Source organism: Tursiops truncatus, chromosome 8, assembly GCF_011762595.2.
Source record: "Tursiops truncatus isolate mTurTru1 chromosome 8, mTurTru1.mat.Y, whole genome shotgun sequence".
NCBI lineage: Eukaryota > Metazoa > Chordata > Mammalia > Artiodactyla > Delphinidae > Tursiops > Tursiops truncatus.
Window position 1 is genome coordinate 96,860,411 of NC_047041.1, and position 24,328 is coordinate 96,884,738.

Sequence of the window (24,328 nt, forward strand, 5' to 3'; positions counted from 1 at the left end):
CTGGACTTGTACGTGAGGTGAGAAATCTGGAGCTGCTGGCAATCCCTCTGCCACCAAGTGGAGAGGGCTTGTTGAGAGTGAAGCCAGCGCAGAAGTGAATAGAACAGGGAGACGGAGAAAGTTGACCCTGGGGACTCTTCAGTTATACAAGCCCATAAATTGTTATTCTTTTTTCTAAATTGAAGTGTAGTTGCTGTACAATATTATATAAGTTATAGGTGTACAATATAGTGATTCACAATTTTTAAATGTTATACTCCATTTATAGTTATTATAAAATATTGACTGTATTTCCCGTGTTGTACAATGTATCCTTGTACTTATTTTATACACGATAGTTTGTACCTCTTAATCCCCCACTCCCATATTGCTCCTCCCCCCTTCCCTCTCCCCACTGGTAATCACTAGTTTGTTCTCTATATCTGTGAGTCTGCTTCTTTTTTTTGGGTATATTCACTAGTTTGTTGTATTTTTTAGATTCCATATATAAGTGATATCATACAGTATTTGTCTTTCTCTGTCTGATTTATAAATTGGAATTCTTGATTAAGACAGCTTGAGTTGGTTTTTTTGTTATTTGCAACCAACATATTCCTGATAGACAAGGTCTCATTTTATAGATAAAGAACCTGAGGACCAGAGAAGGGGAAGTGATGTCACCAATGACACATGTGTGGTAAGTGGCATTCATCCTCTCAGCCACTCACCTGTAAAGAACCTTGGAACTGGAACACCAGCTGTATCCTGAGTACATGGGGATTATACAAATAACCCTGTAATCTATGCAATTTATTTTTGAATCCCTTCATAATTGTTATTAAAGGCTATTCTGGGTCATATTCTCCTTTCCTAGGACTTCTAGGAATACCTGAAATTCAGGTCAAGCATTCTTCCCATACAACTGAGTTTATATGTTTATTTGACAGAGACTATTATATCACACACACACACATACACACACACGAACACCCCAAATATTTAATCAGTGATACCTTACTCACGTGTGAATTCCTGTGGGGTGGGCTACTTTGTGACTGAGACTTCACCATTTTCCTGCTGGGAAGGGATGTCTTTGAATGCTCCTACTCTGATCCTCCCCATGGCCAATGTTGGACACACATTTATCTGGTTTGATTCTCCATTTGCACTCAAGTTGCATTGAATCTTGGAGGCTGAGAGAATTATACCCTGGACTGATCTGCTCCCTCTCTGTCTCCATAATATAAATTCGTTCTCACACATACTTGCATTGGGACCTGTTACAGCAAACCATTTCTGAGCACCTTTCATCTGTTCATTCATTCCACAATGATTAAATGCTCACTATGTCCTAGGTGGAAATCTATGAACAGCACAGATAAATCCCAGCCCTCACAGAATGTACTAGTACCTTCCAGAGGTCCTAGGAGCTACGTTGTCTTCCTGTGGTTCCTCTGGATTGATAAAACCTGTGTATTTATGTTAATAATTTCTTATTTATTGTGTACGGGGTAAGGGTTACTAGAAGGGAGGAAAACTTCATTTCATGGGTGATAATCATCTTTTTATGTTTCTAATCCTTTCCCCTGTTGGCTGGAGAGTTACTTCCTCTTCCCTTTTGTTTCTCTCTTCCTGTTGATACTCTAAAGACCTCTATACCCACTGGATCCCCTGGTTCCTTTGCAGTGCATTCTAACACCAGGTGTATCCTAGTAGACTTAAGACATGCTAGACGGTGTACTAAGTGCCCTACACAGACCACTCATTTCATCCTCCCTACAACCCTGTGGGGCTCTATAGTTGTGTATCATAGGAATAGATTTTTAAAAAATGAGTGACTTCAAATCTTTACTTCAATTTCATTTAACTTTATTACTGTTTGAATTCTGAAGATTCAGAATAGATTCAGTTCATATTTAGTCTTGACAGACTCTTACATGTCTGGTGCCTCAGTAATATGCCACAGATGGAGACAAAATTAAGCCTGGCTAAGGTGTCATTCAGTACCACAACTGACCTGGTCTGGCCATGTTGGGCATCAGAAGTTTGACCACACTGAAGACTTATACAATCCAAATATCTAACTTTTTTTTTAAATGGTTTCTCTCCTTTTTTTCTTTTAAATTAATTAATTTATGTATTATTCACTTTTGGTTGCATTGGGTCTTCGTTGCTGTGCGTGGGCTTTCTCTAGTTGCGGCGAGTGGGGGCTACTTTTCGCTGCGTTGCACGGGCTTCTCACTGCAGTGGCCTCTCCCATCATGGAGCATTGGCTCTAGGTGCGTAGGCCTCCGTAGCCATGGCACACAGGCCCAGCAGCCGTGGCTCGCAGACTGTAGAGCGCAGGCTCAGCAGCTGTGGCGCACAGGCTTAGTTGCTCCGTGGCATGTGGGATCTTCCCTGACCAGGGCTCGAACCCTTGTCTCCTGCACTGGCAGGCGGGTTCCCAACCACTGCGCCACCAGGGAAGCCCCAAATATCTAACTTTAAGCATATCTACTGACAGCTAGATCAAGATGGAGTTCAGGCTTTAAGAATCCCCTCTGCTCCACAAACATAGCAAGTGCTGGATAAAACAAACAAACAAAAAAGGAAAACTGAAGAAGGCCTTAAATAGCAGACAAGCATTTTTGAAGATCCAAGCTGTCACAGAAGCACAAACTGTGATCAGGACTGAAGGGGTGGGTGGACTCACGGGTTTTGAATGCAGAGGCAGTTAGGGGTGGTAAATGAGTCAAGAGCATTCCCCGTGAGAAGGGGAAGCAGAGGCAGGCTCACTGACTAATGCCCAGGGCTAGGGTGGCATTCATTTCTCATCCTCCACCCTCATGGGAGGAAGCTAGAAATAAACCTGCAGCCAGATACTGAAGGAGCAGTGGCTCGTTTCCAGCTCCAGGCTGGAAGAGGAGAAGGATGAGACATAGCCTTGTGACCAGGAGCTGAATCAAGCTTCCGCCTGACCTAGCCTGGATCAGCCACGGCCCAGGGGCTCTGCAGGACAGTCCCCTCTGACTGTCCGTACTAGATTTGGATTGAAGACCCCCGAAGCTGCTAAACAGGACAATTGAATATTCAGGTAAAGGAGAAGGGAAGAGAGAGAGGGAGAGAAAGAGAGAGGGAGAGAGAGCAAGAGAGAGCATGCGAGAGAGAATTGAAGCAAACATATCACCTCATATTCCAAATGAGACTATAAACCAAATAAAAAAAAATTGATGAATAAACATGAACACTAAGAAAAGTAGCCAACAAACCAACAGTCAGAACATGGGTTCACTTCTGATGAAGTTGATTTTACAGAATGATCAGACAAGGCTTTAAAGTAAATATATTGATTATTTCAAAGAAATAAATGAAATAAAAACTTCCATTAAAATAATAAAAAAATAGAGGCTGAAAAAAAGAATGGGGAGATATGGAAAAGAACCAGTTAGAATATTTGAACGTGAAAAAATAGTCATGTGGGGCTTTGAGTTATGATGGCTGTTTGGTTATATGTATCTAATTTCACTACCTTTCTAAAGCGCACTAAAATTACAGTAAAGCGATTAAAGAAAGAAAAATGAAACAAACCAACAGGAATGGGGAGAATAGGTGAAGAGACAATAGCAAAAGTATTTTGGAACCTGGAGGGGAGATGAATTAGTGGTAACTGGTTAGTAAGCCAGCCAGACCTGTAAGTCATTATGGTCTCAGAAAGCTGACAAAATCCCCAATTCACCCTGAGAACCCTCTAAGTCTCAAAAACTAGCAATTCCAGAAACCTCTGGGCCTGACCAAAAGTAGAGGTTAAACCAAAAGGACTGAGTGAAAGTTGTTTGAGAATCAATTATACCTCGATCTTCTCTCCCACCCACCATGCTAGACAACTGCTCCTCTCTCATCCAAAGAATATTGTGAAATGATGAAACAGAGCCTGTGTGTCCATGTATATCAGGCATTGTTGAGAGTGGGGCTACCATACTGAAAGCAGGGGTATTAAGTGACCATATGGAATGCTGAGACTACCAGGCCCTTTCTTCTTGGCTCTCAAAATGCTGGTGGACAGAACTGGACCCGCTGGAAGGAGTTTGGAAGATTCTTCTATGAGGAATAGAATCAGTCTAAGAGGAAAGTCCTAAAGACATAGACATGGGGTGGGCGTGTTCCTCCAAGAAGTGGCTTACTCAGATCACCATAGAGCAGGGGTCCCCAACTCCCGGGCCACAGAGCGGTAGTGGTCCCGAGGCCTGTTAGGAACCGGGCCACACAGCAGGAGGTGAGTGGCGGGAGAGCAAGAGAAGCTTCATCTGCCACTGCCCATCACTCCCCATCGCTCACATTACCGCCTGAACCATCCCCCCATCCCAGTCCGTGGACAAATTATCTTCCATGAAACCGGTCCCTGGTGCCAAAAAGGTTGGGAACTGCTGCCATAGAGAAAAGCTCCTAAGTCATACTCATCTGCTCAGAACTTCCAAACTGCTCTTTGATCCTGCTTACCCTTAATCCTCAGGAGATAATCTAAGATTACTTGAAACTTGAGGGAAGCCTCTAACATGGAACATAGAAAACACAATGAACAGACAGCAAAAAGCAACTTGGAGGAAGTGGAGACTACGTAGAGGAATGGGGAAGCAAACAAACAAAAAAATGCAAAATTTATATTGCTAGAGAGAGAAAAAGATATTGTATTTATGAAACAGCATGTGTAAAAAATTCAGAAAAAAATATTAAAGAACGTTTGGAAATTAGAAACATGATGGCAGAAATGAAAAACGCTCAATGAAAGTGCTGGAAGATAAATTAAAGAATTGCCTAGAAATTAGAACAAAAATACATGGAGAGGAAAATAAGAGAGAAAAGATAAAAATTGAAGGACAAGACAGGAAATTTAATGTATGAATGATATTCGTTCTAGAGGAAGAGAACAAAAGAAATGGATGGGGAACAATGAATACAATAATGCAGGAAAATTTCCCAGATTAAAGGACATGAATTTGGATATTGGAAGGGCTCACCAAATGCCCAGTAGAATGGCATATCCTGGGTTTTCAGAAACTCAAAAAAGGAAAGACACCCAAACATCAAAAAATATACTTTCATGTACCATTTTTAAATTTTTATTTCTTTATTTTTTAAACATTTTTATTGGAGTATAATTGCTTTACAATGGTGTGTTAGTTTCTGCTTTATAACAAAGTGAATCAGTTATGCATATACATATGTTCCCATATCTCTTCCCTCTTGTGTCTCCCTCCCTCCCACCCTCCCTATCCCACTCTTCTAGCTGGTCACAAAGCACTGAGATGATCTCCCTGTGCTATGTGACTGCTTCCCACTAACTATCTATTTTACATTTGGTAGTGTATATATGTCCATATATACACTACCACTCTCTCACTTTGTCCCAGTTTACCCTTCCCCCTCCCTGTGTCCTCAAGTCCATTCTCTAGTAGGTCTGTGTCTTTATTCCCATTTTGCCCCTAGGTTCTTCATGACCATCTTTTTTTTTTTTAGATTCCATATACATGTGTTAGCATACAGTATTTGTTTTTCTCTTTCTAACTTACTTCACTCTGTATGACAGACTCTAGGTCCATCCACCTCACTACAAATAACTCAATTTCATTTCTTTTTATGGCTGAGTAATATTCCATTGTATATATGTGCCACATCTTCTTTATCCATTCATCTGTTGATGGACACTTAGTGTACCATTTTTTTTAGAAAACTATGGAAAGACATACTCCACAAAATGAAGGATGTAAACCAAGAAAGGGAACTAAATGAGACATGGGAAACCAACTGAGAGGAGAAGTGAAGGCAACTCTTAAAGTCATAGTGATGGGGAACCCAAGAGTAGATCTGAGAGAGATTACTAGGTACCAGGCACAGTGAGAAAAGCAGACTGGATTGGAGCTGGCCTGAAAATTTGTGACCAAGCACAATGCCTATCTCAAAGCCAAAGGAACCTTCATTTTACTGATAATATCCACAGTGATGAGTCTATATGGCTGAGACTGAATGATAAGACAAAAAAGAAGTATGTCCTAATGGGAATGATTACACTAAAGTCTAGTGTGTCTTTTGATCAACAGTATGGCGAGAGCCTTCTGATCTCCATGACTTCAATGCAGAAGACAATATTAATTGGCCTGAATAAGAGAAATCTTCCTATACATACATATAGGCCTACACATGCATGCAATGACTGTAGAAGGATGTATAATAACCTGGTATTTACTATTTTGTTATTTTTGAATTTTGTATTATGTACATGTGTTATCTATTCAAACTTTAATGAAATAAAACATTCCCTAAAAATTTAATTCAAATGCACAGAATTATAAATGCACATATCTAGAAGCAATAATTTTACCTGTGGGCGTATAGCATAAAGATAAAACCTCACATGTTCAAAAGGATGTACACAAATAATTTAATAAATAAACAATTAAATATTTAAACAGTTTAAATAAATTTAATAAATAAACAATTAATTAATTAATTAATTAATTATTTATTCCAGCTTTGTTGAGATTTAGTTGACGTGTAACATTGTTTAAGGTGTACAACGTGTTGATTTTACAGAATTATTTTAATGGCAAAAGAGTGGAAACAACCTTTACAGGGGGCTTGTGAATTAATCATGTTCATCCGTAAAATGAAACACTATGAAGCCCTTTAGTAGGTAATGAAGCTCATTATGTACTGATATGAAACAATCCTCACAATATTGTCTCAAGTGAACAAAGGCAAAATAGAGAAAAGGATGCATAATATGCCAATATGTGTGTATAAAAGAGAGAAAAATAACTCTCTCTCTCTGTGTGCATGTGTGTGTGTGCATTTCCACATATATGAATAGAGTATATCAGAAACAATAAAAGTAATGGAAAACATTGGTTGCTTCCAAGAAGAGGAACTGAGTGGTGGGAAGGAGGAAGAAGTAGGAGGGTAACTTCTCATTGTTCACCCTTGTGGAACCTTTGGTTTTGAACCATATAAATGTATTACTTATTTAAAAGCAAATTTAAAAAATGTAATGAATGAGATGCACTCTGCACCAGACAGAGGAAAAGAAAGAATTAGAGAATTGGAAGATAGAATATAGGAACCTGCTCAGAATGCAATACAGAGAGCAGAGAGATAAAAACATCAAGAAGGATTTTATATATATAGAAGAATGACAGACTGACAGCAAACTTCTTATTGTTAATAATAGATGTTGGAAGATAATGGAATAATAACTTTAAAGTGCTGAAGGAAAAAACTGTCAATCGAGAATTTTACAACCAGCTAAATTTTATTCAAGAAGGAGGGTTAAAAAAAACATTTTTAGACATACAAATACTAAATACGTTACTAAACACAGATCCTTACTAAAAGACTATTAAACTTTGCTTCAGAAATAGAAAAGTGGGAACAGAAGGAAATGTGGATTGCAAGAAGCTAGTATCCTCTAAATAGCTCTTCTTCCCACCCACCCCTAAATCAAATAAGTTGTTCTAGAGATCACAGAGATTGATGAAATGTGTTGAAAATTTTAATTAATGATTAGTGTCTAAGATTATTTTTTTGTTTCATAAAAGAGTAATAACAAGGTGAGGGAGATAGTCAAAGCAGGAGATACTTAAAGTACATTAAGGATTTATTGACATTGGGAGTAATTAAATAATTGTAGACTTTATCAGAACATTTATAGTTAAGAGTGTAGTTACAAAATTCAGAGTAGTCATTAAAATAAGACATATTGATATCTTCCAAATCAGAAGAGAATAAACATTATCAAACGAAAGAAGATAGTGAAGAAGAAAAAGAAGCAAAGAATGGTAATAGAAAACACAAAATAAGATAATATAGTTGTCTAAACTACCAAATTACAAAAAATGGAAATGGGTTAAATTCATCTATTAAAAGACAGAAGCAATCAAATAGATAAAAACAAAATGCAACTCTATGCTTCCTACAAGAGAAGAGTGATACACACACACACCCCCCACACACAGCCTGCAAATAAAAAAGTGGAAAAAGATGTGTAACATAAATACTAACAAAGAAGTTAGTGTAGCAAAATTAACATAAGACAAAATAGATCTAAAGGCAAAAAACATTCATAGGGATAAAGAGAGAAAACACAAAATAATAAATGTAACCACACACCAGGAAGATAAAACAATTATGGTGGTTCCCTGGTGGCGCAGTGGTTGAGAATCTGCCTGCCAATGCAGGGGACACGGGTTCGTGCCCCAGTCCGGGAAGATCCCACATGCCACAGAGCGGCTGGGCCTGTGAGCCATGGCTGCTGAGCCTGCGCGTCTGGAGCCTGCACTCCGCAATGGGAGAGGCCACAACAGTGAGAGGCCCACGTACCACAAAAAACAAAAACAAAAACAAAACAAAAACAATTATGAACTTTTATATCCCTAATAAAATTTCATATAATGTAACATAATAAATAAAGCAAACATTGAAAAATTCTAAGGAGAAAGTCAGAAAACAACAGTAGGGGATTGACACAACTCATAAAGCAAGCAGACAAAGATTAGAAATGATATAGCAGCTTTGAATAACAAAATTAGCAAGTGTGATCTAAAATGTATGCATATGTATCTAAAAACTTTGCACACAACAAGTGCACATGTATTTTTTTCAAGTATAGATAGAATCTTTGTAAAATTTGACCATGAAGCCAAAAAGGAAATCTCAAAAACTTTTAAATAATTGATATCATAATGACCACAATATCTTAACACATAATTAAATTAGAAATAATTTGAATGATAAAAAGTAGTTTAACACACCCCTACTTTCTTTTTTTCCACTTATTGGGAAACTTAAGAATGCGACTCTGAATAACTCTGAGTAAAGATGAAATAAATGCCATAATAAAAAAATATTTATAGCTGAGCAATAATAAATTACTAACATAAAAAAATTGTTGGATATAGCTAAAGTGGTGTCTAGAGGGAAATATGTAGCTTAATTGCATTTATTATAAATGATAAAAATGAAAATAAATGTGTTGTATTCAACCAAAAAATAAAGAGCAATGAAGTAACTTATGAAGGTAGAAGAAGGGAAATAATAAATACAAGAGAAGAAATTAATGAAATAGAAAATTAGAGGGGACACAAAACCAAAAGCTTGTTCTTTGAAAAAAGAAAAAAGGAATATAATGTGATAGGTAAATCGCTAGCAAGACTCATCAAAAAAAAAGGGAAGATACATAAATAAGTAATATTAAGAAAAAACCCTTGGTTGTCACCCACGAGGTTGTTAAATATTTTGACTATCCCTCTGAATATATGACAGAAGTGATATTACCAATTAATGAGGAAGGATGTTATCAACATGAGAAAAAAATTAGATCTCTGCTTTGCAGCATGACAAAGATTAAATCCAGTTGTGTTAAAGACCTCAGTGTAGAAAGCAAAACCTAGACATTTTTAGAATACATTTTAGTCAAGGTACAATAGCACAAACTGTACAGGGGAAGATAAGTATATTTTACTACGTAAAACTTAAAGATGCTGCACAAAGTTAAAACGCTGGGAAAATACTGACTGTATAACAAAGTATGGATGTTTAGAAAATACACAGAATTTCTACAAATTATTAAACTACTCCACAGAAAAATGAAGGAATGCAATGCACAGGAGAGGAAAAACATGTTGTCAATAAGCATTTGATGTGATGTCTAACCCTCTGTTGGTCAAAACTGTAAGAGGCTGTATCACCCAGTGTTGGCTTTGTATTAGAAATATTGTTAAGTGAGTCTCAAACACTGCTGGTGGGAATAGAGCTGGGGCAATCCCTTTAGAGAGCAATTTGGCATTATTCAGTGAAGTGGGAGGTGCTCATTTAGGTATACACCCTAGAGCAGCACCTCTCAAACTTCAGCTTGTCTCAGAATCAGCTGGTGGGCTTGTTAAAGCACCCATCACTGGGCCCCACTTCCAGAGTTTCTAATCCAGTGCGTCTGGGGAAGAGACTGAGGATTTGCATCTAACATGTTCTCAGGTGCTGCTGCTGCTGGTGGGACCACACTTTGAGAACGACTCCCTCAGACAGCCTTTTGATGTGCACAGGATGTACACAAGAATGTTTATTGTTAGGAAGAGCAAAAAATCGGAAACAAATGCCCACCAGCAAGAGAATGAAGAGTAAATTATGCTTTTTTAGTAAAACAGAATATACATAGAAATTAAGATGAATAAAACTAGAGATGTAAATATAACATAAAAAATGAAAAAACACATTCTATGAAAAAAGCAAATTACAAAGTGATCTATGGAGTTTGATGCCATCTATATACATTTTAAAGAAATGCAAAACAAACTAATATAATATTTATGGATAACAAATGGTATAAATTATGCATGAGCAGGATAATGCTGAATTTATGATATTGGTTAATTCTAAGGAGGGAGTGAGAGTGATGGGATTGAAAATGGATAAACAGAGGGCCTCAACTGTATCTGCATTTTATTTATTTATTTATTTTATTTTATTTTTTGGCTGCATCGGGTCTTAGTTGTGGCATGCAGGCTCTTCATTGTGGTACACAGACTTCTCTCTAGTTGTGGCCCATGGGGTCCAGAGTGTGTGGGCTCTGTAGTTGTGGCACATGGGCTCTCTAGTTGAGGCGTGAGGGCTCAGTAGTTGCGGCGTGTGGGCTTAGTTGCCCCGCTGCATGTGGGTATTAGTTCCCTGACCAGGGTTCGAACCCACATCCCTGCATTCGAAGGTGGATTCTTATTGATTAATTGATTGATTTTGGCTGCATTGGGTCTTTGTTGCTGAGCGTAGGCTTTCTGTAGTTGCGGTGAGTGGGGGCTACTCTTTGTTGTGGTGCGCAGACTTCTCATTGCAGCGGCTTCTCTTGTTGCGGAGCATGGGCTCTAGGTGCGCAGGCTTCAGTAGTTGTAGCACGTGGGCTCACTAGTTGTGGCTCATGGGCTCTAGAGCGCAGGTTCAGTAGTTGTGGTGTATGGGCTTAGCTACTCCACGGCATGTGGGATCTTCCCTGACCAGGGCTCAAACCCGTGTCCCCTGCATTGGCAGGCAGATTCTTAACCACTGGACCACCAGGGAAGTCCCTGTATCTGCTTTTTAAATCTATCTATCTATCTATCTATCTATCTATCTATCTATCATCTATCAATTGTATTTTTACAAAAAAAAGATCTTAATTTAATATTGCTGTCTTAGTTCAGGCTGCTATAACAGAATACTATTGACTAGGTGACATACAAACAACAGAAATTTATTTCTCACAGTTCTGGAGGCTGGAAGTCTGAGATCAGGGAGACAGCATAGTTGGGTTCTGGTAAAGAACATCTTACAGGCTGCAGACTGCCAAATTTTTTTTGTATCCTCAAATGGCAGAAAGAGGGCAAGAGAGCTCTCTGGAGCCCCTTTTATAAGGGCACTAATCCCATTCATTAGGGCTCCATCCTCCTGACCAAATCACCTCCCAAAGGTCCCACCTTCTAGTACCATCATATTGGGCGTTAGGATTTAACATGAATTTTGGAGAGACACAAACATTCAGTCTGTAACTACTGCCAAAGGTTAATATTTGATAAATCTGGGGAGCAGGTATAAAGTCATCATTGTATTATGTTCCTTCTTGAGTGTACATTTGAACACATTTGAATTATTTCATGATAAAAAGGCATTAAAAAGAATACCTGGAAAAATACCAGGCCAGACTTTGCTTCTGGATGTTGTTAAAGACGAAAAACATGATTTTGAGAAGACTGAGTCTCTATTGTGAAATAAGAACTATATACAATGCCACGTAATTCATCATAATGATATACAACAATTATGACTACAAGTAGTGATTTCAAATTTCTTCTTAGAGGAATGGCGAAGGCCCTCAGCTTTTCACTCTAGACTGGGTTCCTCTTTCTTTGTCAGAGAGTTGGTTCTGCTGACCCTCCTCTATGTGTCCTGGTTTTTGAGCTGGGATATTTGATTCTTTAGGCAAGAGGAGAAGAAAAGGAATATGATAATTCAAAGCCTCTTTTATTACCCTCACAGAGGAGAATGCTGCCTTTAATTGCTCAAGTTTGGACTTTTGTGGTATAAAACTGGGACAACAGATAGAGTGATAGAACTTAAGAAAACCAGCACAGCTGGGTTGGTTTACATTGTCAGGGCAGAGTATTACCGGCATAAGTGAAATAAAGTGTTCTGAAAGGTGAGAGGAGAGGAGGAGAAAGACAGGAACTGGTGGGGCCTGGGTTTGAGAGCAGAATTTGACATTTGCCTGTTTCCTTGGTTCTCTAGGCTGTTTCCTCCTGAATGCCCTCGGCCTGCTGGCATGCTGGTCTTCCTAACTTCTTTTGGTCAGCCTTGTATGTCAGTGCAGAAGAGGATGTTTTACTCTGTACTCTTGGAGTCTCTGTCAGATTGGGTCAACTTGGGTCAGAGCTGAAAAGGGGTTTTTCCATTGAGCAGAGATACAGGTATGATACTCTTAAACGTCCTCCCTTTGGCAGCCCAAAGTTTTATGTGTAACCATCTCATGTCCGCTGTTAGATAAGTGAACCCTTTTACTTTATTGCCTCATTCATCTCTAACCACATCCCTGTCAGGTAGCATTATTTTCCTAACTTTAGAGATGAGCAAACTGGCTCAGAGAGATTGACTTCCCCAACGTAGCACATCCATTTAGAGGCTTATGTGGGATTCAAATCCAAGTCTATGATGTTTGACACTGAGCTACACTGTGCTAGGTTTGTGAGATCCAGTAAAAACATAGAACTTGGCCCTGTTATCAAGGAGTTTTATTGATTAGTTGGGAAGATAGCTTTACTGATTAGTTGGCACCTGAAACATTAAGGCTGGACCCAAGTCATGTGAAATAAAGGGGAATGATCCCACGTGTATGTTAAAGAAATAGTCATCTCCAGCGCCCTGTAAATTTTGGTTCAGCTGCCTCCTATGATCCAACAGAGTGGATACTCACCACCCCTGATGTTCCTTTTGCTTTATAGTGAAATGATGCCATATTTCCTTTATGCAGAAAAAGATTTCTCAGCTGTAGATAATCATCAAATCCTCTGGAGGAAGTTCTTTTTTTTTTGGAGGAAGTTCTTTGGAAGAAAGGCAAATGAGCATAGGTACATTCAGGATAAAAGTGACCCTTATTCACAGCCTCTGTGAGACTCTGAACTCCTTGCAGATTAAAAATATATATATATATATTTATTTATTTGACTGTGCCTGGTCTTAGCTGCGGCATGCAGGATCTAGTTCCCTGACCAGGGATCGAACCCAGGCCTGCATTAGGAGCACGGAGCCTTAATCACTGGACCACCAGGGAAGTCTCACTCTTTGTGGACTGAGGTTGGGTATTTCCCATCTGAATTGCATATAGCCTGAACCAAACGGGCTACTCAGTTATATCCATTGTTATCATTGTAGCTTTTCCCCACCTGGGGATAAAGGGCAGGTAGGTGGGTGGGGGATATCCGACCCACCCTAGTAGAGGAAGACCTCGTTGCAGCCTTGGTAAATTTGGAGCTCTTGAATTTTCATTTCACCCTATTCCAGAGTAGTTAGAGTCAGAAACTTTGACAAAGAATCTAGCTGGCATGGAACCTTCCTTGGCTGGCCCCTCGTCCTCCATCGGCGTTTGTCCAGCTAGTCTACCAACTGGGATTCCCATGTAGCTTTTGCACACCCCGTGGGGCAGAGTTTTCCATGATTTATTATCTTCTTTCCTGTGTTGACTGACTGTATCAACCCTCCGTGGAGACCGGATCCCATGGGTCACCCCTAGGGTGTCAGAGGTACCTACGTGGGATATGAGTCGTTTTATGGCCAGTGACAACCCCTGTTTCTTTCCTTTCCAGTTCAGCTGATGGTGGATCTCTGCCCTCTGCCTTTTGTTCAGAGAAGCTGTGATCCTTGAATTTGGGGTCCCTGTTACACAATGAGATCCAATAGCTTGCATTTGCCACCAGTCCCAAGGTTCTGAGCGCTTGGGACCTTTGTGTTCTACCCAGAGAAAAAGCAGAGAAGTAGCAGGGACAGGTGAGTAGCTCTTCTAGAGATTTCTGAGCACCCGATTATGGGTTAGTTAGCTTCTGGTTTATACCAACGCTGGAAACTAACAAGCACACATCCTAAGAGCGTGCAGAAGGTGATGAATGGAAAAAAAGCATCATCAACCAAAGAGATACAAAATCTGGAGTCAGGAACCCTGACCTCAGTATAACCCAATCCTCTCTTCAGTTTTCCCAATATGTTATCTCATTTTTTTCTTTCAAAAACTCTCTTACCAAGTCATTGTGGTTTTAAATATCAATCCATTTCTCAAGTGAGGAAACTGAGGCACACGGAATTCAACTGATTTTCTTAAGCTCACATAGAGTAGGGCTATCAAGGGACGTTTGGTGTTTTAGTTCCCCTTCATCTCCGTCTGCCCCCTCAAGACACTTAAAATAAACCTACAATATAAACAAAATCAATTTTCTTGTTATTCAAGTGCAACTTCAAGGCCATCCCCAGGGCCCCCCTGAGATTGCCATCCCCTAGGCTTTCCCTTTATTGAAATTCTGCAGTAATCACTAGACCATCAGTAACGGAAGCAAGATAATAAGAAGGTCTTCCTGGAGTGTACCTTTAAAGTTTTCAGAGCCTTCCTATCTACTATTCACTGATTCATATAATATCCGGGAGACAGGAAGAGCAGGCATCATTCCTATTGAGAGATTAGGAGCTCAGATAGATAGTTTGATCCACCTCGGATCTTTTCTGCTATAGTGGGCTCTCTCTGGCTTGCCTTGGGACTGGGGTCTCTGCTGCACATATGACTGGAGACCCTTCCCATTTCTTTTCTATGCCTCCACTTCCCATTTTTCCATTCGTGAAGAGACCGTCTGTGAGTGGCTTTGAGGAACAGGTCATGGTACTGAGTATTGAAGCTGCTGGAATAATGAGAGAAGCTCTCAGTTAATTGATCAGGTTTAGTTTTAGGAAAGCCAACCCCCGGGGAGGCGGTATGGTGGAAAGATGGTGGGCTCTGGGGTCAGACTGGGCTGTATTCTCATCTGGACTCTGCCACTTCCTAGTGGTTGAAGCAGGGTTTGTGGGAGCCCCACATGCTAGGTGCTCCCACATGGCTCCCCCTCTGCAGCCACCTGGCAACTGGGGAAACAGGGCTTGGTGGAGCAGAGTTTGAGAAGAGCTGATATAATACAGTTTTTCAGGAAATTTAAAATTAAATTCAGTAGCTAAGGAAAAGAATTATATGCAAAAATCAATTCAACTTGTTTCTCACCCAAGGCCAGTGAGCGTGGGCTGCTCCAGGCACACAGGCATCATTCTTGCGGGCACCTTCGGTCTTGGAGCTGATTGGCAGGAGGGTTGCTTGGACTTCAACATCCAAATTGGACAGCTCTTCTGTAAGTATTGGTGGCCTTCCTTTCCTTCCTGTTTCCTTCAAACAGATAACTGGATGTGGAAAGAAAATAGCATTCTGGGTCAACATAATGCTCAGAGCATACATCCAACTATTTTTATTATATCAACATATTCATTGCATGCAGACTTCATCCAGTGACTCTTTTTGGCACTGGCAACACAGTGATGAACAAAGGCACTATCTTCAAGGAGCTTACGTGTGTGTGTGTATGTGTGTGCGTGTGTATGATGTTATAGACAAACAAATAAATGTCTAACAGATGACAATGAAGCTGTGACCAAAAAATCAAGGCGAGAAGGGGGTCAGAGAGTGACGGGAGTTGTATTTTCAGAGAGGTGGTCAGAAAGGGTCTCTACGTGAGGGAGAATTGAAGGAAGTACAGGAGGAAGTCACCCAGAAAGGCAGAAGGAACAATAAGAGCAAAGGCCCTGAATTGTCGCTTAATGCTTTGACCTTCCATTTTTAGACCAGCCCTGCAAATGTACATATTACGCCCTCCATTTGAAGATGAAAAAAAATGAGGCTCAGCGAGATTAAGAACCTTTCCTAAAATACAGCTGGTACCTGATGGAGCCAGGGTCAAGCTCAGCTCCTGTGATTTTAGAGATGGTGCTGTGAACTCGGGGGGTTGTCTGTGTGCCTGAAAGTGGGAGTAACTATTGCTGTCATGATGCAGGAAGTAAGAGCAGAGAGGAGGCAGAGAGCAGGACCCCGGGCTTCAGCTCCTACGCCTCCTGTAGCCCCTTCTGCCTGCCTTGTGGTCCCGCGCCACCATCGTCTGCTCACCTTGGTTTGGTGGTTGGGTTCTGAAATCATTGTCTGGGTCTGAGCATGTTCATTTTCCAACGCCTTTCACCTTTGAGGACAAGTCTCCCAGAGGCTGGGTAGAGAGAACTGAAACAGGGAGAAATCTAGCCTCTCCCACCAGGCTTATCACATAGCTGCACCAGCAAATAGCTGCAGGAACCCGATTTTAATTTCCCTGCATGGGCCTCAAACTGTTTTCCACATTTGTTAGGGAAAGTCTTAGCCAAGGGAACACCATCCTTTGAGGACACTAAACTAGGCCAGGTTCCTGGGTGGCTTCCTCTCCTCATTCAGTGATTGTCCCATATGACCCTATCCTCTCCCCACAACCCCACCGTGGCCTTCCTACTTGACACTTGGTTGATAATGTTCTCTTAATCTCGGAGAGGAAGCCAATGTGGTTAACAGGCCTGGGAGTGTCGCTGTGCCCCTGCAGGTCGCCAGAGCCCGCCGGGGGACTTCTCCAGTCCAGCGGGGCCCCGAGCTGCAGAGAAATGAACCTCACAGGCAGGGCTGGCAGCCAGGGTTGCAGGTTTGCCATTTGGTGACATGAAATAACAGAGGGAAGTGGCACAGTGTGTGTGCGTGGGAAGCACAGATATCTAGGTCAGATGCGCTGGGGTTTGAATCCCATCTCTCCCATTTACTATCCGGCTCTTTACAGAAGAGGTTTGATGGCCCCTGATCTCGGAGGCATGACTGGTTTTCCTTAGGGATCTAGGCTCTTTTGATGGTGTGGTTCTGCCGTCCACTGAAGTCTCCAAATATTCTGAATTTAGTCTGTGACTAGAGAGGGAGAGAGCCTGAAGATAGTGGGAAAGCTCACCTGCTTCTTAAAAATCCCAGCCCACAAGTGAGATGCATCCCGGGCTGGAGGCAAGAGGCTGGGAACGAGCCCCTGGCCCGGCTGCCTCGTAACAGCGCTCCACACTGGGGGGGGGGGGGGGTGCGGTCTTTGCGGTGTGTGTGTGTTCAAAATATCCTACTTCTTTACCCCTCGTCCAGCAGTTGAGTAATAAAAGCCGTTCTTTCAAGGTAACATCTGGATTTGATACAAACCCCCTCAGGTTCTGGCATCCTATCTCTAAGTTATGGATCAGAGAACTGAAAGTATCATAAGGTAACACCTGTCCCAGGCCCTGTGGTAGATGCTCGGGCACCTGCTCTGTGCCAGGTTGCCCCTCTGGTACCTCTGCTATGGCGCCTGGCACAGAGCGGGTGCCCTGTGCGTATTTTGGTCTCACCTGCATACAAGTTTGGAGGAATAAGGGAAGGAAAAGTCTTCCTACTGAAGATGAGACTATCGAACTTGAGTCACAGCTGGAAGGCCAGGTAAGATTTAGCAACAATACTAACAACTAATGGATGAGGCAACCAAGCTAGTGAATTGCAGGTCCAGGGCTTGATTTCAGATCTGTTTGACTCTAAATCTTGTGCTTTTAATGACTATGAAAAAGAATGAACATTTCCAAAAGCTTTACCGTGAAACCTGTAAGGCAGGTTTCTACAGCATCTGTGCGCAGTGAGGAAGGGTATCTGGAAAGGGTGAGCACTGTTCCTAAGATGCTACACGATAAGCCAAATTGCAAAGGGGAGAAACGTGCAGGAACTGTGCTCTGAAATTTCCTGGAGCCAACAGAAGCGTGAAGCATCTGGGGCTGCAGTGCAATTATTTGTTCAGGAAACCAGTGTTTATAGACCCCCACTATGGGGATGTTGGAGCCTGGATTTAGGTGTGGTGAAGATACCTGCAGGAATCTGAAGACTCTGACCTTGTTTATTTCTGATTTTGTATCTCTACGTGCTTTCACTGCCAGCAAATCATGAAATGTTGACACCTGAGGGAACCTGTTGAATTATTTTTAGGGGAAAGAGCAAGGGTTTTAGACCTTGGCAAACCTGGATTCAAATTCCAGTTCAGGCATTTGTGTGACCAGAGGCAAAACACGATTTGTTTTCCTCCAAAGGGTCAGAGACATTCAATAATTTGTCCAAGGTTACAGAACAAGTATGTAATGGTTTCAGTTATCTACTGCTGTTTAACAAACCACTCCAAAGCTTAGTGGCTTACAGAAATGACAATCAGCTATTTAGTTCACAAATCTGCAATTTGGGGAAGGCCCAGCAGGGAAGACTGGTGTCAGCGGGGTCAGCTTGACCAGGGCTGGAGGGTCGATTCTTCAGATGACTCATTCACCTGGCTGGCATGTTGGTGCTGGCTGTCAGTGGGAGATCAGCCAGGGCTGAGGACCAGGGACCTTAATTCCTCTCCATCTGGGCCTTTCTGCAGGCTGCTTGGGCTTCCTCACACCATGGTGGCTGGGTTCCAAGAAGCAGGGAGAGGAATCAGTTTCTTAAGGCCTGGAAACCGGCACAGCACCACTTCTGTCTTCTTATGTCGTCAAGCAGCCACAAAGCTCAGATTCAAGGGGAGTGGCCATTGGCCCCACTTTTTAATGGGAAGAGTGTCAAAGAATTTAAAAATGACCACAGTAATGGGGACATTATATTCTCTTACTCTCTTTTTTTTTAACACCTTTATTGGAGTATAATTGCTTTACAATGGTGTGTTCACTTACTCTTAAAATTAGATAAGAGTTCATCTTTTTGGACCCCGTTTTTATTATCTGTTTTACAAGATGGAATTATTATTAATTTTTTGTTTTGTTTTGTTTTATTTTCTTTCGGTGGTATGCCAGCCTCTCACTGTTGTGGCCTCTCCCATTGCGGAGCACAGGCTCCGGACACGCAGGCTCAGCGGCCATGGCTCACGGGCCCAGCCGCTCCGGGGCATGTGGGATCTTCCCGGACTGGGGCACAAACCCATGTTCCCTGCATCGGCAGGCAGACTCCCAACGACTGCGCCACCAGGGAAGCCCTGACACTCAGCTTTGACCTTCATTAACTTGGTTACTAGCTCTTCATGATGTTGGCCTGGACTGTTCCTCAAGCTCAGTGAAAGTCGCTTCCCCTCTATGATCTATTCCAGGAGAAGTCAACACCTAAAAATGTCCTCTAGTATGTATGTACGTGTGTATGCATGCATGCATTTTTATTGAGGTGCAGTTGATGTACAGTATTATGTAAGTTTTGAGTGGACAACATAGCGACTCACAATATAAAGGTTATACTCCATTTATAGTTATTATAAAATCTTGGCCATATTCCCTGTGCTGTACAATATATCCTTGTAGCTTATTTATTTTATACGTAGTAGTTTATACCTCTTAATCCCCTACCCCTAAGGTGTCCCTCCCTACTTCTCTCTCCCCATTGGTAACCACTAGTTTGATCTCTATATCAGTGAGTCTGTTTCTGTTTTGTTATACTCATTCATTTGTTTTATTTTTAGATTCCTCATATAAGTCATATCATAGAGCATTTGTCTTTCTCTGTCTGACTTATTTCACTAAGCATAATGCCCTAAGCGTCCATCAACAGGTGAATGATAAGGAAGATGTACACACACACACACACACACACACACAATGGAATACTCCTCAGCCATAAAAAAGAATGAAAATTTGCCATTTGCCACAACATGAATGGACTTGGAGGGTATTATTCCCTAGTATTTATTAACCCAATCATGATAAATACTTTAGAGGGATTATCTAATTAAAAATTTCCCAACAACTCTGTTAGTTAGTTTCTTTTGTATTTGGAGCCAGGAATGTTTGATCAGGAAGCCAAGCTCTTAACCTTCATGGTACTTGAGGTTTCCAAAATACATGATGTTCTCTCTGATGTCTGAGATTTTATACTTGTTATGTGCTCTCTATTTCTCTATCTTTTATATCACTAACTTATACTTATTTTTCAGGTTCCAATTTAGACAGCTCTTCCTCCGGGAAGATTTCCCTGATTCCTCAGGACTGGTTGAGCTTCCCCTCTACTGCCTCCCATTAATATCCTGTCTTATTTCTATCTAGCACTTTCCATCTTGTACTTTAATCGTCTGTTTTCTCGTGCCCCTCATGGACTATACATTTTTTTGAGAGTTAAGGATAGCGTCTTGACTTTATTTTCCTCTCCTGAAGTGAAAGATACTTCAGTCCAGCATCTCATAGGTTCTCCTTGAGTTGTCATTATCTGTGAGGCTAAGACTACTCACATATGCAGCCCTGTGACCAAAACTGGACCCACATAACAGAGTTTGTTATGGTGGGCTTTGCTGAGGTGCATGAAATGCACCTCCTCTTCTTTACTCTCTTCTTCACTATGTACCTGTTCACCTTGGAGGAGAATTTGGCCATCATCCTGGTTGTGGGTTTGGACCACCAGCTACGTAGACCGATGTATGTCTTCCTGACACACTTGTCCTGCCTTGAAATCTGGTACACTGCAGTCACAGTGCCCAAGATGCTGGCTGGTTTTATTGGGGGACACGGGGGCAAGAATATCTCCTATGCCGGATGTCTGTCCCAGTTCTTCATCTTTACCTTCCTTGGGGCAACGGAGTGTTTCCTACTGGCCGCCGTGGCCTATGACCGCTACGTGGCCATTTGTATGCCTCTCCGATATGGGGCCTTGGTGTCCTGGGGCAGCTGCATCCGTCTGTCAGCTGCTTGTTGGCTGGTTGGCTTCCTCACCCCCATTTTGCCCATCTACCTCATGTCCCGACTGACATTTTGTGGCCCCAATGTCATTGATCACTTCTTCTATGATGCTTCACCCCTGCTAGCCTTGTCCTGCTCAGACGTCACCCTGAAGGAGACCACAGACTTCCTGGTCTCTCTGGCTGTGCTCCTGACCTCCTCCACAGTCATCGCTGTGTCCTATGGCAACATTGTCTGGACGCTGCTGCATATCCGCTTGGCTGCCAAGTGCCGGAAGGCCTTCTCCTCCTGTGCAGCCCACCTGACTGTGGTGAGCCTCTTCTATGACACTCTCTTCTTCATGTATGTCCGGACCAAAGTGGCCCCTTCCATCAACTTCAACAAGGTGGTTTCTGTCTTCTACTCCATCGTCACTCCAATGCTCAACCCTCTCATCTACAGTCTTCGAAACAAAGAGGTGAAGGGAGCTCTGGGCAGAGCCTTTTCCTTCAGGTCTTGGAAAGGTCAGTGAGGGGGAGGTGGGGATCCAGTGTCCTTGCCTTGGCTTTTTAGAAGGAGGGTGGTGAGGACTCTGGAATGGAACAGAGGCCTAGGAGTCAGGAGTTATGGACTATGTATTAGTTCAAGTAAAACGCTAGTCTGCTATAACTATAATGTAGCTTAAAGAATGAAGGATACTTTCTCTTTCCTGAAGAGTCCAAGGTGAGTGATCCAGGTTGGTGGATGTACTCAACAGGCATTCAAGGATCCAGGTTCCTTGCATCTTTTTTTTTCTGGAAGCTCCCTGTCTCCAGTTACCACCACATGCTTCTCTTCCTCTTTGCCATCACTTCTCCGCTTTCTTTCCTTCTTTTTTAGCTATCCAATTATTTTCATTTTTATTAAAAAAAAATGTATTGGGGTATAGTTGATTTACAAAGCTGTGTTACTTTCAGGAGTACATCATAGTGAATCTGTTATACATATACATATATCCACTATTTTTTATTTTAAAATTTTATTTATTTATTTTTGGCTGCTTTGGGTCTTTTTTGCCGTGTGCGGGCTTTCTCTAGTTGTGGCGAGCGGGGGCTACTCTTCGTTGTGTTGCGCATGCTCCTCTTGTTGCTTCTCTTGTTGCAGAGCACGGGCTCTAGGCACGGGCTTCTGTAGTTGTGGCACATGGGCTTAGTTGCCCCACAGCATGTGGGATCTTCCTGGACCAGGGCTCAAACCCGTGTCACCTGCAGTGGCAGGCAGATTCTTTATCACTGTGCCACCAGGGAAGCCCTCTACTCTTTTTTAGATTCTCTTCCCATATAGGCCATTACAGAGTATTGAGTAGAGTTCCCTGTGCTATATGGTAGGTCCTATTTGTTATCTATTTTATATATAGTAGTGTGTGTATGTCGATCCCAATCTTCCAATTTACCCCTCCCCCCTTACCCCTGGTAACCATAAGTTTATTTTCTAAACTGTACCTGTAACTGTAACAGTTTCTGTAACTGTAAACTCAGTTTCTGTTTCCTTCCATCTTTAGGGTCAGCATCCGCTTGGATGTTGGCAAACTAAGGCCTCTGGGCCAAATCCAGCTCAGCACTTATTAATAACAACCTGTGAGCTAAGAATAGTCTTTAAATAGTTGAAAACAAATCAAACGTAGAATAATATTTCATGGCACAGAAACATTTTATAAAATTAAAAATGTCAGTGTCTGTAAATCAAGATTTACTAGAACACCGTCACACCATACATATTGTCTATGGCTTCTTGTATGCTGCAGTGACAGACATGAGTCGTTGTGACAGAGACCATTTGCCAGCCCCCAATCTGGGGCCTTCTTATTACTTCCATCATGAACATAGGGTCCCAGCGGACAAGAAGAGTGAGCGTAGAGCATGGAGAAGACACAGCCTGTATTTTAAAGTTTCTTCACTAGATAGAGCCATCATCATTTCTACTCACCTTTACTGGTGAGAAGTTAGCCACAGGTCACATCTAATTGCAAGGAGGGTAAAAAGAATTGTGTGAACCACACTGACTCCATTTCGTCAGCTCCCTCTTGGGCCTGCAGTCCTACCCCGCCCCCATCTCTGTGTGACTGAGCTTTGGCCCACTCACAAGGAATGCACCCAAGCCAGCTAAGTTCCCTGTTAACATTTACCCTTGCCTTCATCTGATATGAAAACTAAAAGAATGCCTTTTGCTGACGCAGATGGTTAACGGCCATGGAAATGTAGGGGAAACTCCTGTTCCTGGTGGTGCAGACGTGCTTCTCCCTAGTAGTCGAATTCTATTTTTAGCTTTGGCCGCTTTCAATGTACCCCTGTACCCCTTTTGGTGATGTGCGCTGTAGCTGCGAACGCCTCTGGGTCATCATCCACCCGATCCTGACTGTATGTAAGTTACCAGCAATACATTTTATAATTGCCCTTTATGGAGTTCCCTGGTTCCTTTTTTGGTCTCAAAGTTCCTTCTCAGTTCGGAGGTTATTATTCAAGATCTCTGCCTCCCAACAAGAGTCCATAGCTAGGCAGACAAACACCTGCCAAAATTTGATTATTGTGGAAAAAGGGACGAACAAATTTTGGTAGACAACCGGCGGTTTCCACCACAAAGTCCCTAGAATCACAGCTGATTCTTCATGTGACCCATGTACTTATCTTCTTTGTATCTACGTTCTTTTATTTGAAATATAGACCAAGCTTCCTGCTATGCCAGATGGTGCTTTGAAAATTGATTAGGAAGATCTCACGGCAATGTCAGCTCACTTGAAGTAAGGCTTAAAAAGACAGTTATAATTCAGTTCCCTGTATGGAGATAGTTGCATTCCTAAAGACATTAACGATCATCCTTCGAGTGTGGATTTTAGAAAGTACAATATGTGGAAGAGGAAAATGCTGAGCTTGGGATAAGGTAGAGGAAGGACAGAATTACTGTAATGGTGTTTCTTAAGGGGCCAGTAATGAGAGGGCATAATGGTGCCCACAGCCCCAGTCTCTACCTTCCCCCGCCCCAACCCAGTATCTTCACTGTTGCATTTTTTTTAAAATAAAGTGCCCAGGCAACTCCAACTTCTCCCATCTTCCGAGGAGACGGAGTCCGCAGTCAGGTTCCCAGCAGTGCCAGGCTGTCTTGGGGAACTGTCCAGCCAGCAGCCCCCTACACCAGTGCATGGAAAACTTCCAGCTTCTCCTGGTACAGGTGGTGAAACTGCTTGGCCAGACAGTGGAAGCGGGCTTTGCAGTTTCCCATCTCCCTCTTGGCTCGTGCTGGTTCTGATACGGATGTTTCCGGGCCGCTCCTGCAGGCTCGAGTATTCACTCGACTCCCTTCCGCTGTCTCACAGGAGCACGTCTGATTGGTGCAGCGTGGGTCACGTGCCTGCCGCTGTCGCAGTTTTATTAGTTAACAGAGAGAGCACAAATTACATGTTTTGAAAACCATTTCATTTTTTATTTTAAATTTATTTTTGGCTGTGTTGGGTCTTGGTTGCTACCTGCGGGCTTTCTCTAGTTGCGTTGAGCGGGGGCTGCTCTTCATTGCGGTGCGCAGGCTTCTCACTGCGGTGGCTTCTCTT

The 24,328-nt window shown here is 42.1% G+C and overlaps 1 protein-coding gene across 1 annotated transcript; it reads left to right on the forward strand.

Annotated features, from left to right (window-relative positions):
- Window positions 1–20,256: 20,256 nt before the first annotated feature.
- Window positions 20,257–24,076, forward strand: OR6Q1 (olfactory receptor family 6 subfamily Q member 1). The gene has a single exon (XM_073807940.1). The coding sequence runs from the start codon at window positions 20,327–20,329 to the stop codon at window positions 21,278–21,280; it is 954 nt and encodes a 317-aa protein (XP_073664041.1). The 5' UTR covers window positions 20,257–20,326; the 3' UTR covers window positions 21,281–24,076.
- Window positions 24,077–24,328: the final 252 nt, after the last annotated feature.